Genomic DNA, 19432 nt, shown 5'->3' on the forward strand with positions numbered 1-19432 from the left:
TTTCAGCATAATGACCAACATAAGTTCTTAGTACGCCCGACTACTTGAATCGATTTCTCGGAGCAGGCTTCAATTATTTTCTAATTTGTTTGCAGCCAACAAACGAATTCATCAATAAATCGGTAAAAATCTGATTAATCATCGAATATACGAGCACCAGAGCGACCCACACGTCATTGTCCAATTTCCTTGGGCTTGAGCATATGCTAACGAAGAACAATCAATCTACTGGAGTGGACAAACCTCCTCCACTAAGGAGTTTCTGTCTTATCATCCCTCTGTTCCATTGAAGGAGGCGTAGTTTATTGGCTTTACTCGGGCAAAGTGACATATTTTGTGTACAATGAACTTTCTCAACTCATTTTCTATGTCCAAGTACATGTGTATATTTTCCATTTTGTTTTGCGCTATATTTACGTGAGATGGAAAGTTTTTCGGTTATACTTACATGAGACTGGTATAAAATAAACCTCTTTAGTATTTTTCAGGCTTGAGCTACAAGTGATAAGCCAATTATGTGTCCTGTCAGTGAACCTGTCTTGGTTTTTTTGGAAAAGAATTGACCTTTGAAAAAGTATATGAAGTTCACGCCAAATAATAACAGGCAATTATTTTTGGTATTTACATTATTTGTTGTATTTGAACATTCTCTATAAAAGGAAAATCATTAAGTTAGTGTACTTTAAGACAGGAATCAATCCAAAATCGTGAGTTCGCTGTGGCTCCACTCTTCTTCGGTAATAAAAAGCTTCCAATAAAACGTTTTCAAAACTTACTCGTATCATATAAAAAAGTTGTAAAAAATGAATAGTCCAAACGCAAAACAAACATTATTGACTCGAATGCACTTATTCATCCGAAAAAGTGATAAAAGCAAACTTTAAAATACCCACACATTCCGAATACAATTAAAAGAGCATAAAGTACTTGCAACATTTGCTGGTGACTAAGCTAATCCGTTTCCTGCCAAATAATCCCCATCCAATGCATTCTCTTATCAGAGAGTTGCACTTGATTAGACGGGCGACACTGATGGCGAAATCGAAGTCAACACGGCGTCGAAGAAGTCGGTGTGAAACGAGAGTGACGATGACGACTGAAACGGCGACGGTGGCTCCTATTAGGCGTCAAATGGTCCGGCAAAACGCAACGGCTACAGTGCACAGTGGGTTGAGATGTGTGGAATGTGGATAAAATAAACAATATTATACTATAATGTAAAATAATAAAATTAAAAGAAACGTCGGCGTCACTAGAGGCTGAACTCCTAATCTGTAGCTTTTATAGGGAATATCGAAGTTCATACGGGCAGAAAGGCGGACGGACACACGGATATGGTCACATCGACTCGACTTCTTGCTCCCGATTAACTATACTTTATACTTTAGTTTAGAGGGCTTCACATAATTAGAACAAAATACAAGGTAAGGTATTATTTTAAATTTATTTTACCCCTATTCCATTTTGCCCTAGTTAATATTTGCATATCTATCATCCACTTCGATTGAGACCGATTTTAGACCTGGGACCACTGTGCTGCTTCTGAAACTGCAAGTGTTTGCGGGCACCATTAAGAAAGTGCAGCTATATGGCGGAGCAGTAAACTCGTAAACCCGACCCAGCGTCGCTCCACTCGAATCCACTCAACCCAATCCGAGTGCGAGCAGCAGAAGTGCCTCCCTGGGAGCCCCGAATATTGTTCTGCTCGTTGAACGCGGGGCACTCTTTCAATCGCTTGCTTTCAATCTGTCGGTTCGACCGCCTTCAACGATCTCTCTCTCATGGCGACTCGCGTGCGTTTGGGGTTGGGTTCGTTTTGTTATTGGTTCAACTGCCGCGTACTATTCGGTGTTCGGTGTTCAGTGCTCAGTGCTCAGTTCTCAGCTTCAGTTCGCTTCGCTTCAGCTTTCAGTTCGCAGTCAGTTTGTCAACGGGTCGCATGCGTGTTCGGAAAATCGCGCAAGGCGAGTGTTATTGTGGAATATCGTAAGCTAGGCAAATTCAAATACCCCTAAAGTGCAGTGCCTGTGTGCAGTGATATACCTTGAAATCTCCACCAAGGAACGCATAAAAAGAAGGAATTATCATGGCCTACGGTTTAACAGGCTGCCTCTTGCTGGGCCTTTTCTCCTTGCTGATGGTTTTCAATACAGGTGTGTTAACAAGCCACTGAATCCGCCTCGAATGGGAGCTAATTAAGCGCAGTCGGAGTCTTGGGGCACGGAGTTGCTTAAGTGCGTGGGCGTGATTTCCCATTTAAATGTGCAACAGAACGCCAAGCTGGAGTTCACTGAACCACATCTAAAGGGTTCGCTTGTGCGGAAAATGGGGGAAAACTGAGTCAGATTAAAGTATTTGGCAGCGGATGTAAGCTGGGCGAACTCTTATTAAAGTGGAGTATTTAAAGCAAAGTTGTGAAAGATGCAGAAATATAAATCAATGTTGAGTTACTTTAATATTTAATATGTTGAACTTTGATAGCTATTTTCTAATAAGAAAATACAAAATAAATTATAAATGGTATTTAAAATTCCTGACTGAGTACCATTAACGTATTATTACTTGTGTGATAACTTTACACTTAATTGTTTTCAATTCCTGACCCAATTGATAAGACTGTTTTAATGCATGGCCATCTGTCTGCACAGCGTTCAGGTTTTCCGCATTATCAGAGCAATTGTCTGGACCGATGAAATGCACTTGAAATACCTGCAGTTTAAGAGAAAAATATTTAATTTCCAAGATTTATTATTATTTATGCACTTGCTCGATATTTTTCCGCACCTCTTTCGTGTTTATTTTTACTTCAAAAGCACGACGTTCGAACGTAATGGGAACGAAAATATTTTTTCAACCTTAAAAATGCGGAGGAACAAAAATATTATAAATAGCCATGAAAAATGTCAGAGGAAAATGTTGAAAAATGGGGAATGTTTCGTTTCTGGAAATGTCTTCATTACGCAAAGAGGGGTATAAAATAACTTTTATTGTGAGTCTCAACAATTACTCAAATTCACCTCAACCTTCATTGAAAAGCGTGCCACATATCTAGGCATGTCATAAACTAAAAGTTTATTTGTGTTTATGTTGCGTGGGCGTGGCAAATGACAACTTTGAGTGGCATAAGCCCACGGACCACTCGGACCCGCCCCAAAAAATGACTAATCTGAGATCAACCAGAACGACATGTAAATAAATAATCAAGATTAAAGGGTATGGCCAGAATCAACACATTCCTCTGAACATGCAATTATTTCAGCCATTATAAACAGCTCATCCTCTCCTCAGATACTTGATGAGGCATATCCAGCCTTAACCTTCGAGTAATCTTAAATGTCATTCCTCGATCTCGATTTCGGTCGGCAGATCGTCTTAATTAATAATCCGCTGCTGTTGTCGTTGCCTCAGACAAGCCTAATTAAATCTATTCGGTTGCTTACTAATTCACTGCAATTTACTTGCACTTACAACGCAGTAATCGCGAATATGGAAGTGAAAACGAAGACTCCCTTGAATGCAACCGATGCATTTAACTAGATTTGTCAAAATTATTAAGGTTTTCAAGTTAAGATCACTTTTCAGCGAAAAACTTTAATACAGATATAATAATGACAGGATATTGCGCAAACGTGAATAATAAAACCAAACTATTTCTGCCGTATAATGCAACGTGAATAATAAAAACAAACTTTTTTCTGCTATGGAATGCAAAAAGTTTTCAGAGCTTGCATCACATTCATATATATTCAGAAATGTAATAAAATTACTTATTACTTGTAGGATACTTTCTAGTAACCCCATCTGTAGAATCATATGATACACAAATTATATGCAGAATGTTTATAGAAGTGATATAAGTGTCTATGTTGTTAACAAATATATGCATTTTTGAAAGTGTAAAAATTCAATCTTAGGAAATGTATATTTTTTTAGATTTCTATCATTACAAGGGCTCTCTTGGCACTCAACTAGGCCATCAATAAAACCACTCCCTAAGCCTATCCCCTTAAATTTCTGAATACCTTTCTGCCTAATTATTTAGGCATTCGGCGCGAATGTGCTGCAATTTTGATAAACGTTCGACGAGCTATGCAGTCGACAATTTCGCAGTTGAACGAACCCTGATTGCATGTCAGTCAAATGCAGAGTGAAACTTTCTAGCGAAGCCCCAACTCCAAGGGAACCTCTGTTGGCTTTTAGGGTTACAAAGCACCCCACAATTGGGGTTCCACACACTCGTAAGTTTGTAAGTTAAATGCGTTGCGATATGGACGACAGTTTGTGGGAGTCTTGGGCGAAAATCTGGAAATGGGGCTGGTAATCAACACTTTTCCTTTGGGGGCAGAGTAGTAGGGCTCATAGACGTTAGGGGGCAGGTCCAAAATGTTGCAAGTCCAACTGGCAGTTTTCCTCAAGTTTGGACCTTAATGGAAAAATTGCATGTGAACCCAAAGTCTGTGTGGGAAACTGTGTGCCCCATTGTTGAAGACTAGTTCTTCGGGTGGCTATACATATATGCACATACTGTACTTCCATATTTCCATATGCCTATATGGTCGCGAAGGGCAATAAACTTGGTGTAGTTTATAGGCTTGACAAAGTGGGATACAAACCAAGGAGGAATCTCTCATGGAACGTGCAAGCAGTGTAAGCTGTTTGCCAATTAAAATATCAACCATTATTTAATTTAACGATGTTATGCAGCAGCGCAATTATTTTAAGTGGTTTCAAAATTTAAATTAGATATTTGAGAGAGACCGGATTTTTTCACTTACATAAACCACTGGCTGGTGCAGCGATGATTAAAGCCGAATTCCGATGCCCAAAACCAATGGCAAAAACATCTCGTCCAACAAATACTTACGCACTTAGCGGCCACCATTCGGGCCCAAATTCGATTCCGATTCCGATTCGGATTCGGATTCAGATTCAGACTCAAACTCGTATGTTTCTGACCATTTTTGGGGGGCAGTTGCGGCTGCCACATCGGTTGGCATAATGCAGCCACGCAAACTGACAGGCACAATATCAATTTTCAGTTTCCATGGAATTACAGTCATTACCATTAGTAAAGTGCCACCGACTTGGAACGGACGCGCAAATAAACAATTCTGCAAACGATCTGACAATTCAGCTGTCAATTAATTTCAATATATTGTAAATGATTATAATTTTCATCTCGGTTACGACGCTTTTCGCGGCAGTTTTTCGGCTCTCAATTGCATTCAATTGCCAATTGCCAATTGCCAACTGCCAATGCGAATGCGAATCGAACGCAAATTGCAATGTTTATGCTGGTTGTTTATGGCCAAATGCGGTCGCTGGCCGAAAAAAATGAAAACACGTTTTTGGCCAATGCGTTGGCACACTTCTCCGGCCTTTCCCCGCTTCCCCCTCCTCTCTTCGCTCCCACTCGCAGCCCCCTCCGCCGCCTTTCGACTTATCTAGGCTTTCGTTTAAACGCACCTCAAAGTGTTGGCTAAGTGCATTTAACCCGAACGTTAACGTTTGACGTTTAAATTGGCCAGAGAAACGAGTTTTATGGCCGCCATCACAGCCGCAGTCATCATCATCACTCAAACATTTTCAGAACCACGAACACTTCAAAATATGCGATCAAATTCACTTATCAAATGTTAACTAACGTCAATGAGTTTTTAAGCCAAGAAGCAGTATCATTGGAACCAAGAGTGAAATATCCCTTTTGAAACTAAACATATATTTATTTTGAAAATACGACAGGAATCATATATTTTTTGCGGTGTATGCAACAATCGTTGGCTCAGTTTAATCAAATAATTACTTACACACTAGTCGCAGCGGCTAATCGCACGCATAAAGCCGCCGAAGTCGAACTTTTTGACACTTTTATAAGGCAGTTGCCCCATCGCCTGTCGCATAAATAACTCGGCCAAAAGGCACCCGACGGAAATCTGTGGCGGCTCGGCAATATTTCAAAGATATCCGCCAACGGCATCTAACGCAGCAGGAAACTACGACTGGGCGACTACTCCGTTTGAATATGATGGGATGCGATTCATTAGTGGAACGATTATGGACTGGGAAAGTAGGAATAAGTCAGTTACTTTACTGCGATTGCTATAGCAGGTGGTCTCAAGAATACTGAGGAACAATTAGAGCCAACTTAAGGTTGTTTGAGCTTAAAATAGCCACTGAAACATTTTAAATATATATTTTAGAACAAAAATAGGTATAACCAAGAGATGTTATTTAGTTATATTTATATAACTAAGAGTCGGATAAGAAACTGATTATTTTGTAATTCTATTTTGACAATTCTGAAGAATCGATTAATGTATCGATTAATATATCTTCCAGTAAGGAATTCCTATCGATTGAGGGAAAATACATGCCTTGAAAATTAAATTTAGCTTGTAGACTTCCCCTGTAATGCACCGAAGATCATCTGAATTGAACGTCCCCCGACTAATTGATACCATTTACCCATTTCAGCCTCCGCGGTGCTGCGATGCTGGCGCTGTTCGACGGACGTCTCCAATGGCGAGTTCTGCAACGATCCCTTCATGCCGGAGACCATTTCGGAGCAGCAGCGGTACTGGAGCTACGTGAACTGCACCTACTCGGTGGGCGCCAAGTCGGTGAATGCCCGGCCCGTCTGCAAGAAACTGGTGCAGGAAGGTGAGATCGAGCCCCCACACCTATGGAGGCTCCACATAAAACACTCGGTGACAGTGGAGCTCCAAAAGAAAAGCACGGGCATGAATAATTGGTCAGCCGTTGCATTCGCATTGTTGTGACCGCGTGTGCGGTCTGTGGACAGCTACACTTGAAAAGTGAGACAAACCTGAAATTTCAGGAGTAACCATACCCCATGGAATCGCACATGGTATTTCTTGCACTGTAGATTCCTGTCGGTGGGCAGTGGGGGATCGCTGGATCGACGCAACTCACACCCGGCTGTGGCCGAGAGCCGAACAAGATTGAAATTTATTGCCCTGACCAGGTTCAAACAAGTGCAGGCGACAATGCAGCAACAATGCCAACGGAACGAATTGGATCTGCAACTGCAGCTGCCCCTGTTGCTGTGCGTTTGGTGGGGGCGTGGCAGGTGGTGTTTGGTCGGGGCCACACAACCACAACGACGACTACAACAACAACCACAACAAGTGGCGACATTTTGGCCCGCAGTTGCATGTGCCGCTAATTTGCGGCAAATTGATGTTTAGAAAGAGCCGGCGAACGGGGCGTATGAGTGATATTTCGTTGTGGGATTTGGCGATCTTAAGTCCGATTTTATTGCTGGTTTTGTTATTTTTTGTTATTGTCCGCAACTGGTGGCATATCTACATTTGCATATGACAAGAAAAGCAAACTAAAAACAAGGCACAAGAAATAAATTTGTGAAGCGATCCGTGTCGTTACATTTTGATCTAAATTCACTTTGCATTGTTGGCCACTGAATAAATTAATTTGCCGGCAGACGATTCGGGCTCGGATTTTAAATGTGGGTCAGTCGAACAAACAATGAAATAAACAATATGAACCCGGGCAATGATGCAATTGTATTTGGAAAACTTCACTGAACGCTCTATAAAAAGCGGTAATTTATAGTTATAGAAAAAGTGCATATACTCGTATAAATACAAATGCAGGAGTTACGAAAAACAGCGACAAAAAAATCATTGTTTATATAGACAAAGGTTATTTACAAAGGTATTAAAAAGGAAAACAATATGCGATAGCAATCACTCCCATTGTGTTACATAAATTCAAATAGCTTGTTAATGCATTGCAATTCAATAACCATCAGAAGCGGCGACTGAGATTTCTTGAGTCACATTTGGGCAATTTCTTATGGCCAATTAATGAACACCATTAAATTTTTGCAATTAAGCGTCTACAAATTGGTTCGCCGAGTCTTTGCAAGATTTGAGCCTGGCAGTTGGCAATTAAAATTGCGATTGCAGACTCTCGGCCATCGCTACACGAGTATCTATATCTGCGACTGAGCTTGGTCCCCAGCTACATGAGCAGCGCTTGTAATGCGCAAAATACATAATATACGGCCTAAGAAAAAATGCACAAAATACATAGAAATTAATTAAGTTGTTGCACAGCGTGAAGCGCTCAATTACGACTCCAAGATGAGGGGCAAAATTGGGGGCTATGGCGGCAGAATGTGTCTGAGAAAAATGCAACTAGGCGATGCAACTGGTTGCTGCCATTTGAGTTTTTATTTGCCGTTAAATTAATTGCTTATGAAGCCTAGCTAGACGAGTGGATAACTTTTTGGCAAATTTCAAATTAAAAACGTATTCAACAATGCCAAAATATAAAGCCAAGCAATTAGCCGCAGCCCGTTGGTTTTGCTCGGCATCTGTAAGTATTTTGCAACGTGTTGTAAGTGCGCTTATGGCCATTTCAGGCGGCCAACAGCTTATTTCTGGTTTTTTCTCGGGGGAAACGACGAGCCAAAGGGAGACATACATAAAGTCAATTTCTGATACAAATGTCCCGACTTACAAGTTAACTTTTCTGGGCTGACAAGTTTTGGCGCGATCCACTTGAACAGCTTTCAAATAACAATTATTTATTTCCCATTATAAGGGGTTTCTGCTCTATGATGTGAGAAAAAGACGTTCGTTTGTTAAACTCAGAATAAGCAATAAAGATGTTTAGTTTGGATAATAGATTTCATCGGAAGTAATGGCATTTTCATAAATAATTAAATTAACTAAAATTTAAAGTTATGGCGCTATCTGAGCGTTCGACAATTTCCAAGCGGAATTTTTGGCCGGTCAGCTCTAGCGAGCGGTGCACGCGGCGTATGCGCAATGTGGCACACACGGCGGTTGCTGCATTCTGAGTTCTGAGCCTTGTTTGATGCGACGGCCGTGATAAGGCGACAATTGTCAACAATTTTATTAGCCCGACTGTGGTCCACTGTCCACCGTCTAAGCCAATCACTAAAATGGCCAGCTCTGTCCATTTCGAGCGGCTTTTAAAGTTCGCTTTTGCCGTATTCCATTGGAAATGTTTCTGCTAGTTTGTCGTTTTGTTCTCTTTGCCGCGCACACACATATCACGCAATTTGTTTTGGATTTTTTGTGCGATTTCGGTTTTTGTTTTTCATTTGCCGTCTGATTGCAAATTGTCTCTAGTTTCGTCGAGTTTCAGCTTCGATTTGGCAAATCGTGTGTGTTTCGCAGGCCGAACTTTTCTTGCTGAATTATATGGAATCTATAGGAGCCTTGAGCACATTAGTGAGTGAAAAGATGTCAGCAGATACCCCTCAAATCACTTTCTTAAAAGATCACCATAAAAAACCATGGAAACAGCTTAATGGATTTTAGTTCGACTAACAATACCGAGGGACCCAAGAAAAGCAATGAAATATCTCTTTTGACCAACTCAAATAATCAGATGGACCCATGGACCATAAGATGGACCATAATCCCAATTTTACGCTACAAGTAACGTTTTTAATTATTTTTCAAAGTTATAAACTTATTTTTTGTGTTCACTGCTGCCTTAGACACTGACATGAAATGCAGTTTCAAATGACATTCTGAGGTTTTATTCATGGCTCAAATATGCAGTCCGCGCAAATTAAATGTAATGCGCGTACAAGGAGCAGACATTAATTAAAATAGTTAAGTGAACATTTTTAAACGTACTGCTCTCCTTTTTCAATTTCAGTCTACGGCAAGCGGGTGATTTCGCGTTCCTGTTTTTACGAGGACATGGACGACTCGGCGGACAAGTGCGCCAATGACCAGACATCGTCCTACATAAAAACCGTCTACTGCCGCACCTGCACCACGGACGGATGCAACGGAGCCAGTGGCGCCACTCCACGAGTCCTGCTGCTCATGCTGCCCCTGTTGCTGGCAGCAGCCTTCCGGCACTTGCCGCTGTGCAAAGGAGCCAAAGGATCTGCCCGGACTTAACTACGGGACTTCAGGCTGAAGTTGAACTGGCCGGGAATTTCGGTGCTTAGCCCGGACATAACTGAATTTCTTCAACAAGTTTTAGTCACTTTGCCCTCACGAATCTGCACAAATCACAGACGAACAGGATGCCCCGGTTGGGGAAAGCCCGTCCATCGGGGTCACCCTTTCGACATCATCCGCGTAAATGTTACTGGGTCACCTCAGCCACGAAAAATCAAACAGTTACTCGTAGTCAGTACTCTACACCCATCATAAATCACTCGATCACACTTAACTTTGTTGTAATATGTAATATCATGTAATATCTTTATTATTGTATTTGTAATTGAACGGACAGAGCCTAAGGGCGCTGCCTGAACGTATATAAATAAATCGTAATTAGATGGTATGCCAGAAGTGGATTTATTATATTGTTCGGATTGCTAATAGCTCGAATTGGAAAAGGATTTTAAAACAAATAAAATAAGCAGAAAGGCGACTGTTTTTAAATTTAAATTTGTGCTTGGTTCTAGGAATCGCCTTTACTTTTTTGATATTGCTCATTTGGAGAGAAGATGAAGTAAATATGTTGCTTTCCGAAGTTAGGTATCCAAATTCAGTTGGCTTTGAAACACCTAGCACTCCTACAACAACATCCGAAATGTGGAGAGGACACAAGGAAAAACCCACTTCCACCCGTTCGATGGCCAGGCAAGTTGTCCACCCTGAGAGGCCTTTGCCGCCGTGGAGTCGTCTTCTGGAGCACAATGCAGAAGGTTGTCTGCGGAAGAGAAGTGGGGAAAAGGAGGAGCACTACGAGGTGGAGATCTCCAACCACTTGTGGTCACTTTGGGGCAGCACACAGCAAGTGAAACCCGGGGAAAACAGTTCCTCGTCGGAGGCCGCATCCGGAAGTACCTCGCCTCCTGGCCAGGCATTGGCATGTTGCGTGTTAGCCTATTGTGCAGGCAGTTATCAGTCCTTGGATTCCTGGAACTCTAGCGCGCTGGACAAGATCATGTCGAATGGGCGGTGCTACTATGACGAAAGCTTGGCGACCAGGCAACATTGGAATCGTACAGGACAGCTCTGCCTGGAGTGCCTGAACACCACCTGCTTTCTCGATGGTCACGAGTTTTGGGTGGACATCGAAAAGCTCTGTACCGGTAAATTGTACAGCAGAACCAAGAGCCTGGGATCCGCACTGAGTAAGTTCTTCGGCCAGCATCTGCAAACGGGAATTCTTCAGCTGAGGGATCAGGCTCTGGCCTTTGGGTTTATCCCAGAATTTTCCTCCGGAGGAGCCTTCTTCCTCTTCCACTGCCAGGCGAGGGGAAGGCCCCTTTTCAAGGACTGCGAAAGTGCCCCGTATGTGCTCAGGATGCGAAAGCTGCAGCAGCTGCTCTACTGCATGCTCATCACGTTGAACGAGAGGCGCCACAATGTGCCCTTCAGGATCTACAAGGTGGGATGTGTGCCCCGTGCAAATTAGCTGGATGTGGCCAAGCTAGATGTGCATATCCACCCCTTAAAATTTAATCGCACCAGGCCACTGAATTAAATAATTAAAATTATAGTGCACTATTAAGGCCAAAAAACCCATAATATTGATAGATACACAAATGTACAGTGCCTGAGAAGGTAAGTGACATCAGCCCTATTATACTATATATACTATACTATATAGGTGCACATAGTCACCGACTTGAGCTAACGTAACCCACGTTAAGTATACACTTTGCCAGGCAAATCAAGAGTAATTGTCTCACATCACTGCGCTTGACATTGCATTTGATTTGAGGAGCGTTCCATTGCCTTCTTCATGGTGCGGTGCTGTTTGTATCCACATGTATGGTCAGCAAGCGGAAATGAGTTCAGTCTTTCATTCAATTGGCGAAATTCGTTAATTGGCAACCACGCAAATTCAAAATATCCGCAAAACTCCCTTTTCGCGAATCGCAATGACATTTGACCCCGTCAATTGAGCGTAGGATTTGCAGGGCTTAAAGACTGGATGCTAAGACAGATTGCTACTAAATTCGGGGGCCGCCTGGTAGCGTGATAATTTCATTATGCTTTAATTAAAATCGCATAAAACCAGCGGTGTGTATAAATAAAGTTTGTCACATGGCACGAAATGCGAAGGCTGTCATAAAAAAGAAAAACACTTACAACATCGAGTGAAATAACGCAAAATAAATATATAAAATGGGTGGCAGCTAGGCTTTTGGCCATTTAAACTTGTCGCACGGCTTTTATTTGTTTTGGCTTTTAGTTTTATTTTTGTTGTTGCCGCTTTCGGCGTGTGTTGTTGGCTGGCGAAAATGTCGTACAGATTTTCCAATAAAACTGGCCATTTATCATGGCGCAGCCGCTTTGGAAAATATATTGAGAATCGACAATCGAATGTTACGCATACGCCCCGGAGGGCAGCTGTTGGCTGTTGATCGCTGCGCATGCGCAGTCAGTGACTCGAATGCGGTTTCCACCGATCAGGCCTTAACCCCGGCCATTCTTGGCCCGATCCATACCGATCCGATTCGATCCGACCCAACCGATTCCATTGGCGAGCTGGCGGGTGCGTGCGCGTTTTTCACGCTCTGTCAACTTTTGGGCATGGAACTATTGGGAGGAGGAGCAACTGAGCCGCAGATTAGTGTCAAGATTTGCATACAAAATCGTATATCTGCCAGGTGCGTGTGTCGTTAATTTGGTAGGAGTGTTGCCAAATTTGGCTAATTCCGCCGAGCTGCGTTTGCCAAATGTTGTGCCACTGCATCCTGCACTCATGAATCATTTTCGATGGCGATTTAACCATTTATGATGGCTGTTTGCATTCAGATCTAGATATGCCAACTGCCTAATGAGGGGGAAGTGTTTTGAGTGGATTAAATCACCTGAGGAGTGTCGTTCTCTAAAGAGGCTTCTTGTAATCTGCTCAAATTTTCCATTTGCTAATTAAAAATTTGGGAGGAAAAGCTTTTTGTGGCTGACGTTGTGTCCCCGCTTAGCGATGTTGCAAGCCACTCTGTTTTGGGGTGACCATGTTACCATTAAATTGGTTTTTATCACAGCTATTCAAATGTTTTAAACAAACTTACATATATAACTAAGTACTTTATTTATTATTATATCAAATTTAAGATTATAAAATAATAATTTAACGTTTATCAGCAAGTATTACTTTAAGGGTTGTTCTATCATCTTGTTTACATCATAACCAGTTTTCGAGCGCTTTCGGGGTAGCGAATGAAATTTGAAATTCTATACCTCGACATGAGCGTAGATGCAAGGGGTGTACAATTCTTTGTCAGTTTGGTTATGAACTACCAAAATAAATGCACAATGCTAGCACCATCTATGTATATTTAATTTGTATTTCATATATGCTTATGGTAGGTATTAGTGTATGTTTAAAAGTCACACTTTAATATACAAGGTATAGTAATTTAATTACATACTTATCAATAAAGACGCACACCCAGCTAAGCCTGTTTACGTTGCTTGTTTTTCCAGCAAAGAACCAAAAGAAACGTCATCAATTGAGCTGCACTGCGCCCTCAATGAAATCGAAAAAAGGGCAAACGCTGGCCAAGCACAGAGCCGCCGAATGCGTGAGTCTGGCTGCCTGTCTGGTGGGCATCCATTGGATGGCCAGGAAATACAAAAAGTGCTGTGGCGACTAAGGGTTTCCCCAGAAGCGAGGCAACAACAACAGCTGCAGTGCGGGCAGCGACGCGACTGCGCTGCCAGCAACATTCAGTAGCAAGACTTTGGCACTCTGGCGAAGAAGCCTCGGCAACATCCACAGTCGTTCCTCGGCCGAGCAACCGTCTGCATCGCGCGCACTCTCGAGCGAGCCCATCCATCCATCCAACCCTCGGAGCACCCAGTATCCGCCACCCAGCAGAGGCGCCACCAAGTCGCGTTCCGCATCCCCAAAGGATTCGCATAAACATTCCAAGAAAGCCATGTCAGCGGTGCCGATGAAAGCCTTTCTGGCTGGTCTCTTCCTGCTGGCCAATGCCTGGCACATCACAGGTGAGATGTGTTAAACGTCCAAAACAACAAAGTGTCGATCGGCAAACTGAAACGCTCTTAAGTCCCCTTGTAAACATAAAGCCCCCAAGAGGTGGTCTAATTATCCAGTTTTTCCAATGTGTGTGGTGCACAGAGAAAATTCTAAAAGCTCACTGGTTTTCAGAGTAAACACCCTTCTTAATTACAAAATGTACTCAAAATTCAGCATAATTTCGGACCAGAATTTTCTTCTGTGCACCTGTAATTCCATCTGGCCCACAAGGTCGCGGATCCGCATAAAGTTTGAGGTGTGTTGGTTTCCATACCCAGAGCCCATGAATGAAATTTGTTTCCAATTTTCGCGCAATTTGTTTAGTTTTTCCGGCGGCCATTTAGCGCTTTTCCCTTGCGGTGTTTATAAAAATTCTCAAAATTTGGCTTACAACTAAAAAAGTTTCAGGTGAAATCCATAAAATATACTTGGCAATTTATGTTTCGCTCGATTCGAAAGCGGATTTATGGACGACACTTAAAATGATGGGTTTGTTTTTATCTGTCGTAAACAAATTAATAAAGGATGGGTGGAATATAATGAAATATTAATAGGAGGCTATGTGGGCTTAAATATAGAAGCGCTCACTTGTCTATTTTGCATTGAACACGTGTAGAAAGAGAAAAGACATTTGAAAATTATGAGCACTATTATATATATTATATGAAAAATACAAGAATTAGTATAGTAATCCCGATTGTCTACATACTTGAAATGCCAAAAGTTAGGTAAAATAATTTCTGTTGATCCATTTTCATAATATACTGCACATTTCCTCATCGCGTATGGAACAAGTTCGTGGGTCATTGCTTCCTTGATGGACATCGTTTTCTATATATACGTGCATATTCGCGTTTCGAGAATTTTCACGCTTTTCAATGATTGGCAACCTGCATGCCCTATAAATACAAATATTCGCCCGACTGCCAGACATTTCGATATTTATTTCCACAGTCATTTCGGAACGGCGCACATGATTTGCCAAACAGAATACAAACGCCGAATGCAGTTACCATATTTTCATGGCCCGTTGAACGCCTTTGAATCGCGCCTGATTTTAATGAGGGTGATTGAGAAATGGGCATTGTGATTGGGTCATTAGGCGGTGAATCGAAGCAGCAGCTCCGGCTCCCTGTTGCTCTCAATTAGCCTTTCCCGGTGTCCTGCAATTATCTAATTGCTCTATTTTTGCTTGCGTTTCAATCTGGGCTTACGAGATTCGGGGAGTGCGCATGTCAGAGTGGCGCCAGGATGTCGCCTGCTCCAGTTTCCCGCTGTCTTCGACATCTGGCATCCCGCATCCCCCGGAAATCTCTACCCGCACTTGGCAGGAAACTATGTCAGAGTCTGGCCGCCAGTTTGGGGGTTAGTTCTGCGCTTCCCGACTTGAATTGCGTAATTTGCGCCAACTGATAATGCAGGCAGATAAAAGTTTCGGGGTACCTTCGGCCAGGAAGCGGAGATTATCCTGACACACATCCGATCCGTATCGTATTATATTTGTTATTCTTGCGCTACATTTCGATGGGGGTGCTTTTGCTGATGCAAAGGCAGAGCTGTCGGTCCTCAGGGTGGAATGTTTCCAAAGGAACCCAGACAGGCCGTGGAGTGCAACTTCCTTCAAAACAAGTCTCAGCTTTCAATTACCCCAGAACTGCTTTAAAAGAAGCCACACCAAGTCGGGCCATGTGCGTGACCTCAGCGAATGCTTTTAGAGTGTTAAGCGTGGGCGATAAAAAACCCTTGGATAGCGACCTTGAATGACACTGGAAAAAAAGGGATATTTACTGAGAACATCAACTTTTGCAATATCCATTATGAAAGCATAGAGAGAAGGCCTAAGTACTTTTTCCATGTGTAGCTGTGGGAAACAATCAATTACTCACACTACACAACTTAGAACTGTGCCAATTACCTGAAACAGTTCCAAAGACCCCTGAACAAAGGAACCGAAAGAATGCAAACGGTGTGGCAATGGATTTTGCATATGTCCAGTCAACTGGCATCCCAAGGTCACTGCAACTGGAGGCTTCGTAATTGCAGCGTATACGTAATATCGCCACCTCTAGCGTAATATCGTAATTTAGCTGGAAAGGGAAAATTATAAATATGTTATAGTCAATATTTGACAGCCACCACTCCTTTGAGAAACCCCTTTCAAAACTGTTTGCCCTCAAGGTGCCGTAGTTGAGCAACTGGACTCGTGGCATGTTTGCCTTCTCCTGTGGTAAACAGGCATGTCCTGGCATTTTCACAGGGCCGGACATGCAAAACTCTGTCAAGGACACGACCGACGATCTTGATTTACTGTCGAGCCAATTCACGCAACCTTATCAACACAATTAGAGGAGTTTCCCTCCCCATTTCCCACATCATCTGGGCTCTTGGACTAATTAAATCATTTGTCTAATTCTATAAATAGTTGAGACTCATCCGAACAGTTTGTTATATGAATTCTTATGTTAAAGGTGTGAAAATGTATTTTAATGTGCGAAATAAACGCGGTGAACGGAAGAAAAACAAATTATTATGAAAACAAAAATAAACAGAAACCGAACTAGTAATATGTTCACAAAAGGAAAAAAAAATCAAAAAGACTTACAGGTTGCAAAAGCGGAACACATTTAAAGAAACTTTTTGTGTGTCGTTCATTATAAATCAACGCGTTTAAAGTATTTAGATCGTTGTTTCGATGTAAAAGGGCTAACTTGTCAAAGTAAAGGAAGAAAGGGGTGAAGTGATGGCTAACTATATATTTCTGCTTCAAATCTATCACTTACCTCTAGCATGAATGTGCCATAATAATATTTTTTTATGTAAAAAGTGCTAATATCACTGGTACTTTACAATACATAATTTACTCATCTTACCTCTTTTGTAAGACATTGATGTAATGCCTTTAAATGTGTTTATTTGGTACAAAAACAACAATTTTCTTTGTTATTTATAGTTCAGTTTTCATCCATTACTTGGCAAGAGATTCTTCATGCTCTGCTCCACAAATTTCGAATTACCCCGCACTTTAACAGCTAGAATTCGGTTACGTATACGTAATAAAATTCGAGTGAGGCGCCACATCGACTGGCCACGCATTCTCCGTTTTCGCAGTGGGCGACCCAAAAGGGGCGGCACATGAAGATGATGATGTCAACCTCTGACTGGAGTCCACCGAGGAGAGCCACACCAAGCTGTGTCACCCTCGCTTGTATTTATTTATTTCGCAAACAAAGTTTCCTTTTTGGTAGAAAATATGACCCCATGAAAGGTCAACTAAAGCGTGTCACACTGATGGAGTTACTTCCCCTATATTTACAGCCGTAAATGAGCAGCACCAGAAGCATCACCTGCAGTGTTGGCACTGCAGCTCGGACACCATTGGCGCGGAGGACTTCTGCGACGTGACCTTCCAGGAGGACAACATTCCCACTGACCTGATCAAGGAGCGAAACATCAATCTGCTGAGGAGCTGCAACGGCACCATTAACTCCGATCACGAGCGGGCCGTTTGCCGCAAGACCGTGGAGGAAAGTGAGTAAGCGGACCGAGGCACTTCCTCATACTCATTGAACCTTAACAAATCTAACAAATTCCAGATAATGGCAAGCTGATCACCAAGCGGTTCTGCTACTACACGAACAAATCAGATCCCGTGGAGCTGTGCAACATCACCAGTCCGGAGAAGAACGTGCGGCGGATATTCTGCGAGGACTGCCTCACCGATCGATGCAACGGAGCCTTTGCAGGTGCATCCATTTTGGAGATGCTGCTGCTCCTGCCCATCTCGTGCCTCATCCAACAGTTGGCCATCTAAGCAAAGGATCCCCAAGTCGATTTTCAGTTGGAACGTGATATTTTGCCGAGCTTTTGCTGATTTACGTTTGAGTTTAGCTCGAATTAACTTAGTTACGGGGACACTTGCCCCTCCACTCATTAGCTTACGTTCAGATGGAAGTTTAGGGTTCGATTATAGGTTTATAGTTTGCCTGGCCGAGTGCCGATGTTTGCCAAGCTCAAAGCTCAAATTCCGAATGAAATCCAATTCAATCTTTTACCAAACAACACAATACCATAACGAAAGAAACTATAAATAAATGAAACAATAATCAGTAGAGATTAAAACCCCAAGCACAGTAAATACTCACTTATTAGTCTATGTACAACATGATATTTTAATGTAAAGAACACAAGCCCTCACCTATGTAATTATCTCAGAAGCTAGACAAACAGAAACACACTCTTAAAATCAAGTTATTAAAGCACTCGAATATACAAAACCGAATCACCAAATAAAGTTCGCACATAAATGGGTTGGACTTAGAGGAACTGGAGAAGGTCTATAATTGCGTCAACAAGTCGTTGCTTTGTGTTTTGATCCAGCCCCGGATAGAACTCCTCAATTTGGATGCTTTGCCAGAGTTTAGCCATGTATCCGCTGAATTCCTGGCTATTCTTTCCCCCACTTTTATATCGCTCGTAAAGCATCAACTCGGCTTCGACCATTGTAGCATAGGACTCCCGATTGCCGATGTACAGCTGGTAGAGAAGCACGGCCAGCCTGGTGGATCCCTCCAGGGTGTACGTCCGACGAATCACTCCTTCCAGGATCCTAGTCAGTTGGTCTGGCTTAAGCACACAGTGGAGTTTCCGGGAATGCTGTCCTAAAGCCAACTGCCACTTGCCCAGCTCATGATCCTCGGATTGCAGCGCTCGCTGGAACAGATCAGAGCTGTTCAGGGTCTCCAGATGCTCGCGGATCTGTTCGCGGATGAGATAACCCTGCAGGTGATGACGAACCGTCACGTTTCTCTCCTTCTGGCACACCACATGCTGCAGCGTCTCCTCCAAATCTTCGATTTTGGCCACATCCCTGGGGTAGTCGGCTTTCAGTTTTCCCCACGTGGACACCACCAGGAAGAGCTGCTCGGTTACGGTGCCGTTGAAGTCCTCGATCAGCTGAAGCATCCGCTTGTTGTCATAGCTCATCACCTGCGTTCCAAACGTAGCATCAGACGGCATAAACAGCAGGGGGAATACTAAAAGCAACGTAGCAATCATCTCGGAACTCTAAATGCAACTGAACCAAAAGTAGCTGGGTTATCTTCGAACTCGGCTTATCAGCTTGGACCTATCGCAAAGTTCTCTCATGCCAAAATGAGCATCTACGTTTTCAAGAGAACTATGGCTTTAATACACAAATTATGGCTTTAGTATTATTTATAGTCCTTTATAGTCCTACTACGTTCTCTTTTTTTCTGCCAGTTGCAATAATCTTCTGTTTAAAATTTTTGTCATATATCTTTTTAAAAAGCCAAGGAGACCCCAATTTGATAATACCATCAAAACTGTCAATATGTTATCCAACACCAACAGATGGGTCTTCCGAAGTATGAAAATGAGCCAGCCCCGTGGAGAGTTACCATTCTGCTTCCTGTTTACCACAATCACG

The 19432-nt window shown here is 42.5% G+C and overlaps 4 protein-coding genes across 4 annotated transcripts; 3 read left to right on the top strand and 1 right to left on the bottom strand.

The window, feature by feature from the left end:
• The first annotated feature begins 1860 nt into the window (after positions 1-1860).
• On the top strand, positions 1861-10323 carry LOC6618207. The gene is made up of 3 exons (XM_002042446.2): positions 1861-2153; positions 6475-6660; positions 9682-10323. Exons 1-3 carry the CDS (start codon positions 2087-2089, stop codon positions 9930-9932), a joined length of 504 nt encoding a protein of 167 aa, XP_002042482.1. The 5' UTR covers positions 1861-2086; the 3' UTR covers positions 9933-10323.
• A 184-nt stretch (positions 10324-10507) lies between these two features.
• Positions 10508-11976, top strand: LOC6618208. Its single transcript, XM_002042447.2, has one exon. The coding sequence runs from the start codon at positions 10576-10578 to the stop codon at positions 11404-11406; it is 831 nt and encodes a 276-aa protein (XP_002042483.1). The 5' UTR covers positions 10508-10575; the 3' UTR covers positions 11407-11976.
• A 1739-nt stretch (positions 11977-13715) lies between these two features.
• LOC6618209 lies at positions 13716-18265 on the top strand. Its single transcript, XM_002042448.2, has 3 exons — positions 13716-13955; positions 17302-17514; positions 17580-18265. Exons 1-3 carry the CDS (start codon positions 13886-13888, stop codon positions 17795-17797), a joined length of 501 nt encoding a protein of 166 aa, XP_002042484.1. The 5' UTR covers positions 13716-13885; the 3' UTR covers positions 17798-18265.
• LOC6618210 lies at positions 18132-19057 on the bottom strand. Its single transcript, XM_002042449.2, has one exon. The coding sequence runs from the start codon at positions 19039-19041 to the stop codon at positions 18301-18303; it is 741 nt and encodes a 246-aa protein (XP_002042485.1). The 5' UTR covers positions 19042-19057; the 3' UTR covers positions 18132-18300.
• Positions 19058-19432: the final 375 nt, after the last annotated feature.

The sequence above is a fragment of the Drosophila sechellia genome, chromosome 2L, assembly GCF_004382195.2.
Source record: "Drosophila sechellia strain sech25 chromosome 2L, ASM438219v1, whole genome shotgun sequence".
NCBI lineage: Eukaryota > Metazoa > Arthropoda > Insecta > Diptera > Drosophilidae > Drosophila > Drosophila sechellia.

Coding starts and splice junctions, on each gene's coding strand:
- LOC6618207 (XM_002042446.2), top strand. CDS start 2,087: ATGGCCTACGGTTTAACAGGCTGCCTCTTGCTGGGCCTTTTCTCCTTG. Junction 2,154..6,474: donor GCTGATGGTTTTCAATACAG/GTGTGTTAACAA, acceptor TACCCATTTCAG/CCTCCGCGGTGCTGCGATGC. Junction 6,661..9,681: donor CAAGAAACTGGTGCAGGAAG/GTGAGATCGAGC, acceptor TTTCAATTTCAG/TCTACGGCAAGCGGGTGATT.
- LOC6618209 (XM_002042448.2), top strand. CDS start 13,886: ATGTCAGCGGTGCCGATGAAAGCCTTTCTGGCTGGTCTCTTCCTGCTG. Junction 13,956..17,301: donor CAATGCCTGGCACATCACAG/GTGAGATGTGTT, acceptor CTATATTTACAG/CCGTAAATGAGCAGCACCAG. Junction 17,515..17,579: donor CCGCAAGACCGTGGAGGAAA/GTGAGTAAGCGG, acceptor AACAAATTCCAG/ATAATGGCAAGCTGATCACC.
- LOC6618208 (XM_002042447.2), top strand. CDS start 10,576: ATGTGGAGAGGACACAAGGAAAAACCCACTTCCACCCGTTCGATGGCC.
- LOC6618210 (XM_002042449.2), bottom strand. CDS start 19,041: ATGATTGCTACGTTGCTTTTAGTATTCCCCCTGCTGTTTATGCCGTCT.